Source organism: Heloderma suspectum, chromosome 4 (assembly GCF_057233095.1).
Source record: "Heloderma suspectum isolate Gila_16-S chromosome 4, 16-S_ref, whole genome shotgun sequence".
In the NCBI taxonomy this organism is placed as follows: Eukaryota; Metazoa; Chordata; class Lepidosauria; order Squamata; family Helodermatidae; genus Heloderma; species Heloderma suspectum.
The window spans coordinates 268,152,509-268,169,103 of NC_139461.1; the positions used below are offsets into that span (position 1 = coordinate 268,152,509).

Genomic DNA, 16,595 nt, shown 5'->3' on the forward strand with positions numbered 1-16,595 from the left:
CCCCACTTTTGTCCAACCCCTTGAATTACAGCTGAAAGTCCTGACTTCGCTCCCATCTGGGTGTGTTTCCTTCAAACTTCAATGTGGTGGTGTACAGAGGCCAACTGCCAAAACAGTTATCCTTGTTCCAATATTTCAAGCCCTGACTGTACACATCTGATCTTTCAGAAATTATTAGCTGGTGCTTTTGAGCGTCACACTTGCTTTCTGTTGTTTTGGTTTTATCCCTTCTCTTGGAATACGGGGCCCAGAACACAGTGGTTGAATGGTGAAACTGTTTCAGCTGACGGGCATAAAAAACACCTCTTTTTCTTCCACAGGCATGAAAAAGGGAGACAGAGTTTCTATCTACATGCCAATGATCATTGAGCTAGTGGTAGCCATGCTAGCCTGTGCAAGAATTGGAGCACTTCATTCCATTGTGGTAGGAAGGCGCAGTTACTCTTGGTGTGGATTATGTTCTTGTATGTCACAGGCTTCTGATCGAAATAAACAGTGATTATCGTAGATAACAGCTTGAATTAAGCAGCTTTTTTCTTGTGACCTTGAATTGCTTTTGGGGGAGCATGGAATGTCCCTTTTGACTGACCAGATGCTGGAGCAACCGCCTTGTTTTCAGAGAGATCCTCAAGCTTCTGGCTATTGTAGTGGTTTTTAAACTTTCTAACATTTTAGGGATTCTTTTCAGGGAATAGTTTTCACACTGACTTGCCTCTATCTCTGCACATTTGCCACCTTTAGCAATGCCAAGAATTCTGGAGAGTATTCCAGGGTGTGCACTCTGTACATGTGAGATGCTGTCTAGGCTGTACATTGCAGGAAAAGAGTGACATGCTGTATAGACTGCACATTGCAGGAAAAGACTGTTAGTTATGGGCAAGCTGGCTTTCAGTGAAGTTTGTATGAAATTCCTGATCTTCTCATTGAGGAACCCATAATCTTCTTTTTACAAACAAAACCTCTCTAGGGTTCTCTGGAACAGAGTTTTTAAAAACCACTGCGCTACTCCTTTAGAAAACTGTCATCAAGTATGTCCCTGTTCACATTTGCAAGTGTAATTCAAAATGTTCCCAGCTGAGTGATTACATGTGTGTGTGTGTTTTATTAGTTTGCAGGTTTTTCAGCAGAATCCCTTTGTGAGAGGATCCTTGATTCCCACTGCTCACTTCTCATTACTGCAGGTAAAATGGCCCTTCCTTAAATTGCAGGCCCTTTAACCTATACATCAAAATACTTCACACAAAAGGATTAACAATTGATGCAACTTTTTATACCTTCCTCTTTTTGGAAAGAGGAAGGACCTGATGCTGGGTTGAACTACAGTTCAGGAAAATGTTCGATAACTGCATAGTCTGTTGGTAATATATCAATATAATTTCCTGATAAGGTAGAGTTATATTAAAAGAACTGCTTCATTTGGTGGCTTCTACTGCTATTGTCAGGATTGATTCGGAGCACAGGGAGATAGTTAGCAGCTCAGATTCAGAAGAGGAGCAGCCAGAACAGGGGAGGGGTTTTTTTGAGGAGGTCTGTGAGAGAGAGTTGTCAGCGCGCGCGCACACACACACTATGCAAAGCTGACACCTCCTCTCACAGACCTCCTCAAAGGCAAAAAACCTCCCCCAGTTCTGGCTGCTCCTCTTCTGAATCTGAGCTGCTAACTATCTCCCTGCGCTCAGAATCAATCCTGACAGCTATGAGCTGTTCATACGCAGTGAATTTTCAAAGATGCTAATTGGCCTTCCTGGGTACCTTTTTTAGGCTGTAATCCTCTATATCGTTACCTGAGAGTAATCCCTACTAAATACTTATTTCTAAGTAGACATGCAAAGGATTGCATGGTTAATGCTGCTTCCCTGGTGTGGGATTTGTCATTCCATTTGGTTTTCCATGCCAAATAATAACAATAATGTATTTCAACATTCTCTAGGCATTCAGTAACTTAGCAGTTAGAACTTCATCTTTTTTAATCTTGTAAGTCAATGAATCAAGCTTTCCAAGATCTACATGCTAGTCCCCTGCCAGTTACCCCATCATGTTCTTTGTTGTAATGAGGATGCTATTAATAGAACTAAGACATGGAAAAGGCAGGTTAGTTCAACCAGTTCCTTCCGATTATTCCCTAAAGGGTGCTCTTGAAAGTATAAACTTGACCCCCCACCCAAGGAGGGGGTTTCACTGAATTCTGTAGCGACTGCTGCTGTTACCCTGATTGGTCTTTGCTTTAGCAAACTTTCTCTTAATTCAGTTCCATTATTTCCAGTTCTTTTACTTTCAATTAGTCCACCCCTTTCTTCTGATAACCTTCAAGTGTCTGCAGGATGGTCTGGTGAGCCAGTTTAATGATTTACTTACTGTTTTGTAGATGCCTTTTATAGAGGTGATAAGCTGATTAACCTGAAGCAGATAGCAGATGAAGCCTTGCAGAAATGTAAAAACAAGTAAGTCCGGTCTCTTGGAATGAAGGGAATTCCCTTTGGAAGCTTTTGTTTCTTTGTGAATGTAAATGCATATAATTGTGGTCTTGGAAATACCATAGCATTCTTGGCACAGAGGTGGGGATATATGTAAAGCTGGAGAAATTATGTGCAACGTAGACCCATTCCTGTTGAGAGATGCTCCTTTTTGCTGAAGCATTGAGTTTGCAGCTATAATTATCTGTAGGCTAGGAAGTTAAACGTGCCCTCACTTCAATGAGAAATGTAGAAAGGTAAGATTTGGCGCACAGTGTTTAGGCATCACTCCAAGTCATGATTAGGAAACTTAAGTATGATTTAGTGTGATGTCTGAATTGACAAGCCATAGTTTATGATGAGCTGGCAGATGAGGATCAGAAATGGTGATTTGAAGGGGTCTGGAACCTGTTATTTGGCACAATGTCTGAACTGACAAACCATAGTGATGGTTGTCGCTTTGCCCATGCCGTTTTGTTTTTTTGTGCAAGGTGTTGCTGATGTCTTGTCATGGGATTTGCTGAAATCATTATTACTAAATCAATAGAGGCCAGTCCTTTGGGCAAAAGTACTACAGTTGTAGTCCAAAGCCACCCTTGTCCTTTTGGGTCCCTAATACTTCAATTGCAGCAGCTGCTCCCATCTTGCCAACAAGCAGCAGCACAGAGTAGAGGCTTGACTATGTTGTAACCTTGCCCACCTGCTCCTGGCCAGGTATGCTGCATAACTTCTTTACCTGTGTCACTTCTGAAACTCCTGCTACAGGTTGACTATCTACGTTATAAATAATAATATGAAGGAACCCCCTGAGAAAACACATTGCATACGTTTGATGTATTGCTGAGCAAGGAACTCGGCCAGTGTTGCAAATTTGGAGCAGCTCATTCTTCACATTGATGTGACAATTTTGAAGCAGATCATTACATTTTGACATCTCTCTCATGCAAAACATATGTATGGTAGACATATCTCATGTGATCATGACTTTATGTATCTCATTCCTGGCCCAGTTCTATGCATAACCTATTTTCAAGTGCTAGCACTCAGTAGTCATATGGAGCTTCACTGAATGTTTTGGGTTTTTATGCCTTTACTAGAGATAGCTATATATCCTTGTGAAATATGATTGGGAGGTTTTGCTATCCCAGTAATAGATTCTTGACTACTTGTAAATGCTTAGAGATGTTCCTTGGAGCACATGTTTTAATACTGCAATATATTAGGCTTGTCATAAATGTCCTTACCATGTATTGTAGATCACAGTTACATTTCGTAGACAATTCTGTCTAATATGTAACCATGATAGGTTGCCTGATGCCCTCTAATATAGATACTTCAGAATTCTCCCACTGAGTTGTGCCATTACTCCTTCAAGAGGGTGCAGCAAGAACTCTTTCAGTAAGACAACAGGAAACTGAATAGTTGGGTATGTAGATATGTGTATTGATCTCTGCAGTTTGGTGAAAAAGCTAATGGTTTTGTAGTAGCAACACAAAACAGTGGAGAAATTGAAAGTGGGTGTTTGGGCACTGAACTTAAGAGAGTGATAAGGACTTCTGAGTATGCAGTGATGCTCTCTTCCCTTTAGTTGAGTACACTGAATGAAACCAGAACCATACAGATTTTTTGGATACAATTTATCCTGCCTGCCTAATACTTTGCTATCATCCTCACAGGCTGATGTTTTTTGAACCAAACGAACCAAAATCTCTGGAAATTTTGTTCTTAGTTTTCATTAAAATGAAGGTTCATGGCTTCGTTGTTCCTATCCTTGTAGGGATAACCTTCTGAAAAGGTGCATTGTGGTCAAGCATTTAGGAAGGGAAGAACTGGTGCTAGATGGGCCAAGCAGCAAGTCTCCACCTCTGAAGAGAATCTGCCAGAGTGTGCAGGTGAGTTACCTGTGTAAACATGAAGAGGATCTTTTTAGGGTTCGAGCAGTTTTGAGAGAGAGAGAGATGACCGCACATTTCTAACTCTTCTAGGGAATGCAGAGTTTGTTGCCCCTCAAGATTGTGCCTTCAATGCTTGCAGAATGCAAACTGCATTTATTGTCCTATAGACTTAATTTTCTCTTTGCAGGTTGCGTTCTCTCCCCTTTCAAGCACCAAAGCTCATTTCTCCCATTAAAATGAATAAAGAAAAGAAGTATAAAAGTGGAGAATACACTACAGAAAGACTACCTATCCCTCCATTATTCTTGTATGGATCTGCTACTGTTGTAGAATGGGTGGCTAATTTGAGCACACCTGTAAGAGAGTTCCTCCTTTACTGTTGAATTATCATCTGCAAAGCCCTTAGGCTGTAAATCCATTAGCACAGTACTGCTTTTCATTGCCATTCAGAGTTTGCAGACCATATGTTGTCTGCACCCATCCCATTTATCATATAAATATGTTGTAACCTATGTCATCATTACCTCCTATAAACTAATCAGTTTATCTGTCCGCTACCCTTGTTGACTCTGTGCTGCTTCATTAACACCCAGTGCTAATAAGGATAGTTTCCCTTATCACAGTTTCAGGGGAATAAAGGGGATGTGCACTTCCTGGAAGGTTTCCATGAGCTCAGAGGTCTCTGGAGGCAGGCTTCTGTGTTTGGAGACATTTCCTATACAGCTAAATAACCACAATCCTGTTCAAGACAAGTGACCCTTATCTACAGACAGTTCCCTATCTTATGTATCTGTCTGCCTATCTATACTTTAATGGCCAGTGTAAGCAATGCTTGGACTAGAAGTGAAGCAGGAGTTCTTGTTGTTGACTTTGGCCTTGTTCTTACTGAGGTGGTAAATCTGTATCGCACTGCTGCACACTGCAGCGATGATGGTGTTGGTGTCATATGACTGAATGCTCCTTATTACAGAAACAATTCCCAGGGCATAGATGGCACAGAGCAGAGCTCTAGCATAGCTTTCTGCCTAACGTGCTATTTTTCTACATGAAAGAATGGAAGGAGAATTCCATTATGGGAGCCCGCATCTGCAGACTGAAGTGGTACAGTCTAGATTAGCCTTTTCCAATGTGGTGCCCTCCAGATGTTTTAGACTACAGCTCCCATAACCCTAGCCATTGACCGTTCTGGTTGGGGCTGATAGGAGTTGTAGTCTAAAACATTTGGAGGCCACCATGTTGAGGAAGGCTGATCTACCACCTCATTGAGAGCAAGGCTTTTGGTGTCAGTCGAAGTTAAAACTTTGTATGATCTCATTACATGCCTCATATAGGTGCCCTTTATGTGTTAACAAGCAGCAGTGTATGCGGCTGTAACATTTAAAGGCCAGCGTCCAGCAATGCAGATCTTTCCCATGTAGTTGTTGACTGGCTGAGATCAAGGTTGACAACAAGCTGGGAAGGACTCATGCCCTTGACTGTGGCCACCAGGTGCTGTTTTTTTAAATGCTACATGTGGAGCCATAGAAAAGCAGCTCCCATACTACTAATGTAACTTATAAAGGGCACCATAGATGCAACTGTGTCATTGTTGACATTACCTTCTTCAAATAAAGCTGTCAGCCACATTTAGCTCTTTGCCAGTGTCCTTCACGCAGTGCATCTGTAGGGCAGAGTGGGTAAAACTATTTTTGGTAAATAAATCAGCTGCCTTTGAAGTCTGTTTTCGGATATTGGTGGTATTTTTCCTGTTCTCCCCCCCCCCCCAATCTCCCCCATGGAAACTTTAGTAGGGTTTACAATTTAAGATCTTGTGTGTACTTTAAAATGACACTTAAGACAATGTAATTTTCTTGTAAATGAAGGGTGGTGGAGAACCTCTTATCATTTTCGCAAAAATACAGTTTGTGGTGTAGGAGATAGTTGTATGAGGATGCATAGTGGTTTTGTTGTTCTGCCTTTCAGTACCATTTGTGATAACTAACACAGGCATTTTCAAACAGTACTCATTTATTGGGGGGTTACAGAGGAAGGAACATATCCCAAGTTTGCACTACTAGCAAGTGATCCATTTATAATGATATGCCACCACACTTATGCTCAACATGTTTATAGTGGGTTTAAAGCATGTGCACACGTGCACAAATGTGTATGTTGTTTACCCAGGCAACCTATCCTAGTCAAGAGATAAACCTACACCCATTTCAACTCCTTGCAGAGTGCATTATCGCAACAAGACTTCTGGTAGCAAGGTGCAAATGAAGGATCCAAGAGGTAAATTGGAGACAGTTTGCAGCCTTCTCTCTGGGTGTTGTTGTTCCTAACTATCATTGCAGAATTATTTTTTGAGGCCTAGTGATGGGTGCTGGTGCGGGATCCTATGGTCCAGTGTCCCCCATTCCTCTAGGATGTGATGGCCAAACTTCAGCATTGCAGGATCTGCTTACCTTTGTACTAGAATCCTGAGGTCCTCCAACCCAAGCCAGGTCGGAAATAGTGGGGGATAGACATACACTTAGAATTAAGGGACTGGATGCTTCTAAGCACATGCTTAGTCCAGGAATTTGTTTTCCATTCTAGCACTGAGCTCACTGCCCTTTCACACACAAATCCACTCCTGGTTTCCCCTGAGCTTTCTTTGTTTCATCCATCTAGTCTAGAAAAGGGAGGGAGGGAGAGAGAGAGAAAGCCTTGTTGCTTCTGTTAATCAATTGGGAGCTAGAAATCCTTGTGGATCTACTGGAGATCACCCAGAGATCTACCAGTAAATCTGCTCTACCTTCTTCCCACCCTTTAAGACATGAGGCCTGCCAGCTGTTGTGTGTCTCTCTCTCTTATCTGGATTTAGTCAAGATCCACAGAATGGTAGCAAAGAAGGATATGCCAGAAGAGACAGTAAAGGCATAGCAACAGATAAGTTTGCTGTTCTAGCCCATGGTATAACTTTGACCAAGGAAATGGTGGAAAGTTCTCTGTCAATTGATGGAAAGTGCATGAGGTCAAGTTCTTACAGCTTTCAAGTTTGATCTGGCTGATGGAACTTTCTTTATAACTGGGGTTTCCTTACAAAGCCTGCAATATACATAACCAATATGTCTATTGTGATAATGGCTCTTGGTTACTTATTAGCCTCACTATGAACATTACTTCTTGGGCCTTTAATTCCTTGTTACTTATGCTTTCAGGTCTTGCACAAGAATCTACATTCAAAAGCTAATTGACCGGGTAATTTCTTTAGGCTAGAGCACAGTCTGTGTGCTTGTGGCCCAAACCAGTGCTTTCACACATGCAGGTGTCCCTGGCTTCTGCATGCAGGAAGGGAAACTCTGGAATGGAGCCAGCTGAGAAGAATACCGAGGCACTGATCTGTTGCCTGATCCTTTGCTTTGCAGTTCCTCTTTTAAGTCCTAGAGGAAGAGCTTTTTCCACCATGATGCACATCCTGTTGGGCCCTTGTAGTTGCATATCCCCCTTCTTTGCCAGCATGGCATTTTAAAATGTGTAGGAGCCCAGTTCAACTTTCCCCCTTCTCAAATCTTATGTCCTCTTTGTGGATTTTTAACAGGAAAAAAAGACTGAGAGCTCAAAGAAAGTCCATCCCAAGGTATTTACTGTGTAGCAGAAGCTTTCTCTCGGTGTTCCTTTGCTGTGCTTACCCCTTCCAGCACTACTCCTCTCTTTATCTGCTCTTTCACTCTCACTGCATGTGTGAGCCTCCTAACCCCATTTTCAGCACTTGCATGTTAGTCATAGATATCACTGTCCCAAGGGGTGGAAAGGAGTGTCACGCTACATGCCACTGGCCTGGGATTGTTGGGGAGGGACAGTGACTCTGTTGTAGTGCTAACATTTTGTAGCGTCTCCTGTATTTACCTAAAGCGTAAATGGGATTTTTTAAACAGTGTGTGTCTGGCTCTTTAAATTATAATTGCCATTAGGAAATAATTACAGTTGGAGCTGCCTGCTGGGATCCTGAAAGGAGGTTGAATAATTCATAGCATTTTCATGTTGAATGGCTTGATGCCACTTTTAGGAGCTCAATGTGCTTGGACCTGTATCATCATCTTCTTTGGCTTCAGAACTAGCCCGTCTTCTGCTTCCATCCTGATAGTTGAGCCAGCTCTACTTCCACAGGCATCGGACTAATAGCCCATTCTTGTTTGTAAAAAGTTGAAATGTGGGTTTAAGCTTTTTTATTTCACTCTTTCCCTGTTATTAGCTAGCAAAACTTAATCCAGTCAAAATAATTGCAGGCGCTAGCTCCTCTGTAGTAAAATTGTGTCTAAAGATGATTCTACAAAAATGCTAACTTTCCCATCAACTTTCCTATACAAGGATATTTTTTATTACGAATCCCCAATTAGTACATTCTGTTACTAATTGGGGTTTTTTTTTCCAAATGTGATGTCTTTCTGGAAAATTAGTTCTATGCTGGTTACTTGGAAAGTGTAGGAGGGTAGTCTCTAACAGCTTTTGTGTTTGTCGTGGCTGATGAAACTTTCTCTATAACTAGGGTTTCCTTACAAAGCTAGCAAATATATGTATGCTGTGTCACTAGTAATGAATAGGGCATCTAGTTGGTGCAAACCCATCATATGGAGAGTGCATGCAACCTTTCTAGATCACATGCAGACATACAGCTCCTTGAACTGGCTTTAGCCAAGCTCCTTAATTGTGTGGGCCCTTACATTTAAAAACATCTTTTTGAACAGTTTTATTGCCTTTGTACATTCATTCAAGAAGCCCCAACAAAACACCAAGATATCAGCAAACTGGAATGTGTTCAGAGGAGAGTGACAAAGTTGAGTTGGTTTAGCTTGGAGAAGAGACTATTAAAAGGTGATATGGTCATGCTCTTCAAATATTTAAAGGGCTATCACATAGACGATGGAGCATATTTGTTTTCTCTTGCTCCAGAGGGTAGGATGCGAACCAGCGGCTTCAAATTATAAGAGGAGATCTTGACTAAAAGTTTGGAAGAACTTCTTTATGGTTTGAGTTAAGCACTAGTGCAGTCTCCTGTTGCCACTGCATTACCAGTCCAAGATTCTTCTGGCTAGCTGCATGTTGTCCCCTCACCTCACTGCTTCCCCCCCAGTAGTCTAAGCACCATACTTGTGCCAAACACCATGCCATCTGTGCAAGCTTCAGGGCAGCTGCCCCAACACTGTACAATGCAGTGAGTCAGATTGAGAGCCTGGATTTTCATGTTTTGTGTTCTGTGCTTTGCTGCACCCCCTTGCTGAGACTGTCCTTGCTGAGTCCTTGCTGTACTTGCTGAGACTGTCCCCTTGCTGAGACTTGCTCAGACTGTCCTTGCTGGGGACAGTCATAAGAACATAAGAAGAGTCCTGCTGGATCAGATCAAGGATCCATCTAGTCCAGCATTCTGTTCACACAGTGGCCAACCAGCTGCCCATGGGAAACCCACAAGCAGGACATGAGTGCAACAGCACCTTCCCACCCATGTTCCCCAGCAACTGGTGTACAAAGGCATACTGCCTCTGATACTGAAGGTAGCATAGAGCCATCAGGACTAGTAGCCATTGATAGACAAATTCCTGTAGGAGAAGGCTAATCCTCCTTTTAATGGCATCCAAATTGGTGGCAATCACTATGTCATGTAGCAGTGAATTCCATAGTTTAACTCTGTGCTGTGGGAAGAAGTACTTCCTTTTATCTGTCCTGAATCTCTCACCAATCAGCTTCATGGGATGACCCTGGGTTCTCCTTTTATGAGAGAGGGAGAAAAATGTCTCCCTATCCACTTTCTCCACACCATGGATAATTTTGTACACCCCTATCACGTCTCCCCTTACTCGCCTTTTGCAAGCTAAACTATTCCAGCTGTTGTAACCTTCCCACATTGAGGAAAGTTGCTCCAGCCCCTGGATCAATTTAATTGCCCTTTTCTGCACTTTTTCCAACTCTACAATGTCTTTTTTAAGTGCAGTGACCAGAACTATACACAGTATTCCAAGTGTGGTTGCACCATATATTTGTATAAGGGCAGTATGATATTGGTGGTTTTATTCTCAATTCCTTTCCTAATTATGCCTAACATGGACTTTGCCTTTTTCACAGCAGCTACATGCTGGGCTGACATTTTTGTCAAGCTGTCCACCAAAACCCCAAGATCTCTTTCTTGGTCAGTCACCACTAGCTCAGATCCCATCAGGCTATACTTGAAGTTGGGATTTTTTGCCCCCACATGCATCACTTTACACTTGCTTACATTGAACCGCATTTACCTTTTAGATGCCCATTCTCCCAGTTTGGATAGATCCTTTAGGAGCTCCTCACAACCCCGTTTTGTTTTAAGCACCCTAAATAATTTGGTGTCATTGGCAAACTCAGCCACTTCACTCCTTACTCCTAATTCCAGATAATTTCTGAACAAGTTGAAAAGCATTGGTCCCAATACAGATCCCTGTTGGACCCCACTGTTTACATCCCTCCATTGGGAGAACTTTCGTTTATTTTTGCTTGCACCCCATAACACTGCACTGAAAAGCTTGTACTGAAAAAGCTTGTTCAGTATTTATTTATAGATGTCAATAAACATTGTACATTGCACTGGCGCTATGCCAGTTCTGAGTACTAACTTTTCATAGCTATTGTACTTTGGGAGGAGGGTTATTTGGTGGGACAGGTTGCTGCAATTCACAAGTTAATTGTTAAACAGAGTTAAAAAGAAACATTATGTACGGGTAAGTTGCTACCTTTTCGGAGAGGTTGCATGAGGATATCCTGTTCCTGGTAGCACAAGTACTGCTGCTCCTTGTACAAACTTTCCATGCCAACCCTTTGGAATGACCCAAGTGTTGAGTTTTCTCACCTACGTAGATTAGAATGTTCAAAATTATTCCTTAAATCAAATGAGAATTGAGTATATAATTCTGCGTTTGTTTCCTTTTAACATGATTCCTTGTTCTGCCTTGTTACTTCTTTAATAAACTTGGTTTGTTCAAACAAGCCAACTTCAAACTGAGGTTTGTGATACTGGTTTGTTTGGATTTAATAATATTTAAATATAATAATACTATGGCTAAGCCAGATGTAACTAGGAGAGAAACTGTGTAACAAATTTTCGATTTACATGATACATATATACTCAAGAATCCAGACTTATTGTTCTGTTGGCATTGTCTCTTGCATTAATGTCTGCCAGGGCCCAGTAGTACCATGAGAGAAGTGATAGTGTGCAATAGAGAATATATTTATTAAATAATTATCGGGACCTGTAAGCTCAAAGCATTTGCCCACATAGAGACTTCCTGCTGCATCTCTGCCTGATGTACTGCTCTAGCCTTGTCTTCTTCCAATCAACTTCTGCAAGGGCAGCTAATTCTGTTTTTCTACATTGGATACAATTGAGTGTTGCGTCTCTGCGTGAGTCAGGCTTGCCCCCTTTCAATGAAATGGCAAAAGCTGATATAAGGGACTCATGCAGAAACATGACAGGGGATTCCTCTAGAACTGTGTACTTCTTATTCTTACACCCAACCAAGTTTACTTTCTCATCAACAGTAGCAAAGTGTGCCTTCAATTTTAATTCAGAAAAAAAGAATGCCTCAGTGATCACTCCAGGAAACAGTGGCCTGCTGCTTGTGCTGAATGGTGCCAAAAGATGTGTTGCCTATGATTGCCTGGCTGCTGAACAGTGACAGCAGAGATGTCCATTGTAATGGGCTTTTTGCTGAGCTTCTAGCTGTCTTCTCTCCTGGCATCTTCATCTTGAAACTTCAGGTGAAGCTTCATTTGGAAGTTGGCTTCATAGGAATAAATGGCACTTCATTCAGAGTAATATATTTAGGACTAGGACGTTGATGTGCATAGTACTCCACATAGGATAATATTTGGTGTCTTTGTGTATCCATTTGGATAGTAAAGTTGCTGTCCTTGTATGGCTAGAAAGGGGTTGATGATGGGGGATCCTTTTGTCAGTGCTGAGGGCAAATGGCTGCATGTCCCTGGACTTTGCAAAGGCCTTAAGCCAAGGATAAGCACCTTGGTGCCATTCAGATGTTTTGGACTACAACTTTCATCAGCCCCAGCCAACTTGGCCAGTGATCAAGGATTATTGGAGTTCTAATCCAAGAACCTCCAGCAGGCACCGGGTTGCCTAAGCTCTTTAGTCATAAGATTCTTTTCAAGGCCTTATGCAAGAGGAGGAGATTTGTATCAAGGTGGGGCAGGTTATTTGGCCACAAAGAGCCACAATGAAAGCATAGCACAGATGCTTAATTTGTGTGTGTTGATTTACATTTTTTAAAAAAATCATTAAAATGTTCATACCGTCGCATGTGAACGTTAAGGGGCAGAATTGCCAGTGGACTTGCTGCATGTTGTCTTGGTGTGCTGGCTTCAGTTCGTATTGTAAAAGTAGACGGTGACAGTTCTTGGTATGGCTGGAAGCTGAAGATTAAAGAGAATAGCTGTGGTGCAGTGGCTCAGAGACTGATCCACAAATTGGGACCTCCCTGACTGGTTGAATTTTGCCTTTTCCATGAACTCTCTAAGTCATCCTTCCCCAACATGGGGTCCTCCAGATAGGTTGGACTGCAACTTCCATCATTCCCATTGGCGTGGCCATTGGCCATGCTGGCTGGGAATGATGGGAGTTGCAGTCCAACCCACCTGAAGGGCCCCAGGTTGGGGAAGGCTGCTCTGAGTGGTAGCCAAACCACCCCCTCTCAGCCTCAGCGCACCCTCCCTATGCAATATGGGGATGTTAATAATCCTGATCTTCATAGAGGTTTGTTTTATTTATTTTAAAAAATGATATCCTAGTATCATACCACAGTTGGTCACAAGGTGGCCAGCAAGAATAAAAGCACCACAAGAGAATCCAAACAAATGACAAAAATACATCACAAGTATAAGTCATTGGGTTGTTGCAAGGACTACAATAAGTTATTGTACAGGAAATGCTTTGGACAGTAGAAAGCGCTATATATATCATTTAACTGATATCTGATTCCTACTGACCTTCACGGGTGAGGTTTTTCAGCTTGCTTACAAGTGCACACTGCTGAAGAGAAGAGTTAAAAAGCATGTTGTGTCTCATTTGCATGTTTTAGAAGAATTTGATTTTCGAAGACTTTCTTGACTGCCATAAAGGAGCTTCCTTATCTTTCCTGAATGAACTGTGTGCCATATGGCCACAGTTGCATGTACGGAAAAATCAAAACAAAATGGTGTGAGTAACACTAATTGTGGCAGAGCCGGCTTGAGAGGCTTATCTTTAAGATACAGAGACCATTTTTTTAAAAATTCACTGAGGGTCTTGATCTGTTGCTATTTCTATCAATATTTAAATATTTGTGCATTGAACATTAGATTGGATTCAGATTTAGTCATGCTTCGAGTAGACGCATTGAAATCAGTGGAGCTTAAGTTAACCATGACTAACTTGTCCCATAGATTTCAATGGGCCAATGTGAAGCATGACTAAATCTGGATCCAAACCATTGTTATGGTGAGAATGTAGTTATAGATAAGGTGGGGACACACAAACAATTTCAAATGCTTTAAAATTATGTGAACAGAATAAGGAAATCAAACAGGACAAAGGTATGAAAATAGTAGCATATGAGTACAGTTATGGCTATATCATTTTTCTAGTACTCCTAAATATTTAACTTTTACATTCGCTAAAGCCAAGTGTGCCAACCTGGTGAAGATTATTGTTGAGCCATAAGAGTGTTGGTTAAGAGAATTAAGGTAGTGGACTCTCCCACACTGGAGGCATTCAAGATGAGGCTGGACAGCCACCTGTCAGGGATGCTCTGACTTGGATTCCTGCATTGAGCAGGGGGTTGGACTTGATGGTCTTGTAGGCACCTTCCAACCCTACTATTCTGATTCTATGATTCTTTTTTTTTTTTTTTACTTTTGTCACAGACCTTCTTTTGATCTTGGGCAAGTTTGGAACTCAGACTAGTTCCACGTTTGTAAAATCCCTACTTCACTGATTGTTGTGATGGTAGACACACAGGTTGTAGAGAACTTGCAAATTAAGTTTATATATAAACTATAAACAGTTGTGGTAGCAGGTATGTTTCCCTTGAACTATGTCCCTTCCATGAATCTCTCAGGCTCTGACAGATATTCTATAGCAGCCCTCATTATAAGTAAGAAAAAGTATTGCTTTTAAGAATAAGAATAGTACTATCAAGGTAGTGCCCCTGGGATACTTAAATTAATGGCATCACAGCTGTGAGTTATGGGATAAAACTCTCAGCAGGTTTAAGCAGATGGCACCCTGTGTTTTTCTCTGGTAATGGTTCTGCAGCCAATACGGAGGGGAATTACTCTTAAAAATAAGCAGAAATGGTGAAGTAGAGCTTTGCTTCAAAAGGCAAAATGGGTTACAGATTCTGTGACTTTGGAATACTCTTCTATTAAAGTGAAATTATTCCCCCACCCCCTCCAGTCTCTCTGTCTATAAATATCATGCCTCTTACTCTGTGGTTTTCTTCAGATTCCTTGGAATTCAGAAGTTGACCTTTGGTGGCATGACGTTATGAAAAATGCTAGCAAGGAGTGTGAACCTGTCTGGTGTGATGCAGAAGATGAATTGTTTATTCTCTATACTAGTGGGTCAACTGGGAAACCCAAGGTATGTTGCTTTATTCTGGGCTAATACCAAAGTACAACATGGAGAGTTATTGCTCATTGTCAAATTGCACCTTGTTACCACACTGCTATGTTGTCAGCATTTTTGAGTTGCTCGATGTGTTTTGTTGTATTGGAATGTAGGGACAGACTTGGTGAGTGAGAAAGGATACTGCTCTTACCTATCTTTGCTGGGCTTCAATCCTAAGCACACCCACTAGGGAGCAGCCCCACTGAATATAGCAAGACTAACTTCTAAGTAAGCATGCATAGATTGTGCTGCTTGTCTCCCAGAAAGCTTATAGTTGTGCTATCATCTACTATTCTGAAAGTATGTCTTAAGTATTTTAAGCCAATATGAAAATGATGATTTAACATTGTTTAATAACTATATTTTTAATTAATTTATTTGTTTATTGCATTTCTATACCACCCAATAGCCAAAGGTCCCTGGGTGGTTCACAAAGCAAAAAACTTAAAAAATACAACAATATCACAGAAGTGTGTGTGTGTGTGTGTGTATACACACATCATGACTTTTTGTGGTTTAATTTATCTGTTGGTGTTGTACTCAGGGTAGGTGCTGCTATCCCCACGTCTTAGTTATGAAACTACAAGTAAACATTACAGAGAAATGTCACTTCGTTGTCATGTTTCCCTGTAAAACATGATCATACTGATTTCCCCTTGTGTTAATGAACTTCAGTGTGATTAATTATCAAGCTAAAAATAGATATTTCCTGCTCTCTTTCTGAAGTCTTACTGATATATATGACTAGTGCTGTAGTGCTTGGGAAAACTAAAGTTGGTATATGCCTCCCCATCCACATATTTTTAAGTGCTGGCTTTTTGTAGACATCTTGTATTCTGTATTTTAGGGTGTTGTACATACAATAGGTGGATATATGATCTTCACTGCTGCTACCTTTAAGTATGTGTTTGATCACCATCCTGAGGACATTTACTGGTGCACAGCTGACATTGGATGGATAACGGGCCATTCCTACCTCACATACGGACCTTTGGCAAATGGGGCAACCAGCATCTTAGTAAGTTCTGTGATAAGGGTGGCTTTATGGCAGGAGTGGGAAACTCTTTCAGCCCTGGGGGTCAAATTCAATTTCAGAGAAACTCTTGAGGGCTGCATTCCAGTGGTGGGTGGGACCAAAGGCAAAATGGATGGTGGGCAGTGCCAAAGGCAAGAGGGGTGGGGCCAAAAACACAGAAAATACCAGCTTATTCTTAGCTTAAAATTTTTACTATCAGTAACTGAACCTCTGGAGAGGTATTTCATAATGGAGAAAAAGCTGCACAAAGGCCAGGAAACCACCAAAGAATCAGTGGTTTGGGGGAAGGGGGATGAAGCCATGGGAAAGGCCATCTGGGGAACCACAGAGGGCTGGATTGGGACCTCAGGAGGGCTGGATTTGGCCCTCAGGCCTGAGTTCCCCATCGTTGCTATATGGGAAGGGTGTAATTGGAGGCCTTTACAGACCTACAAATACCAGGCTTGAATGTCTTGGTAGATGTTAATGGCATTTGTCTATCACACAATGTTCTTGTTAGTAACAGGTGAGAGAGCAGCTAAACAATGTGGATGACTAAAGATAAGCATGGCTTCCCAAACCAC

The 16,595-nt window shown here is 41.6% G+C and overlaps 1 protein-coding gene across 2 annotated transcripts in view; it reads left to right on the forward strand.

The window, feature by feature from the left end:
* ACSS2 (acyl-CoA synthetase short chain family member 2) overlaps positions 1–16,595 on the forward strand; it is a 68,567-nt gene that overhangs the window by 35,779 nt on the left and 16,193 nt on the right. The window contains exons 4-10 of one of the 2 annotated variants that reach the window (XM_084853797.1): positions 321–424; positions 1,109–1,181; positions 2,366–2,441; positions 4,231–4,345; positions 7,911–7,949; positions 14,832–14,969; positions 15,844–16,014. In XM_084853797.1, coding sequence (XP_084709923.1) covers positions 321–424; positions 1,109–1,181; positions 2,366–2,441; positions 4,231–4,345; positions 7,911–7,949; positions 14,832–14,969; positions 15,844–16,014 — 716 coding nt within the window. The remainder of the gene's footprint in view (positions 1–320; positions 425–1,108; positions 1,182–2,365; positions 2,442–4,230; positions 4,346–7,910; positions 7,950–14,831; positions 14,970–15,843; positions 16,015–16,595) is intronic. The other variant, XM_084853798.1, reaches the window with a different exon arrangement.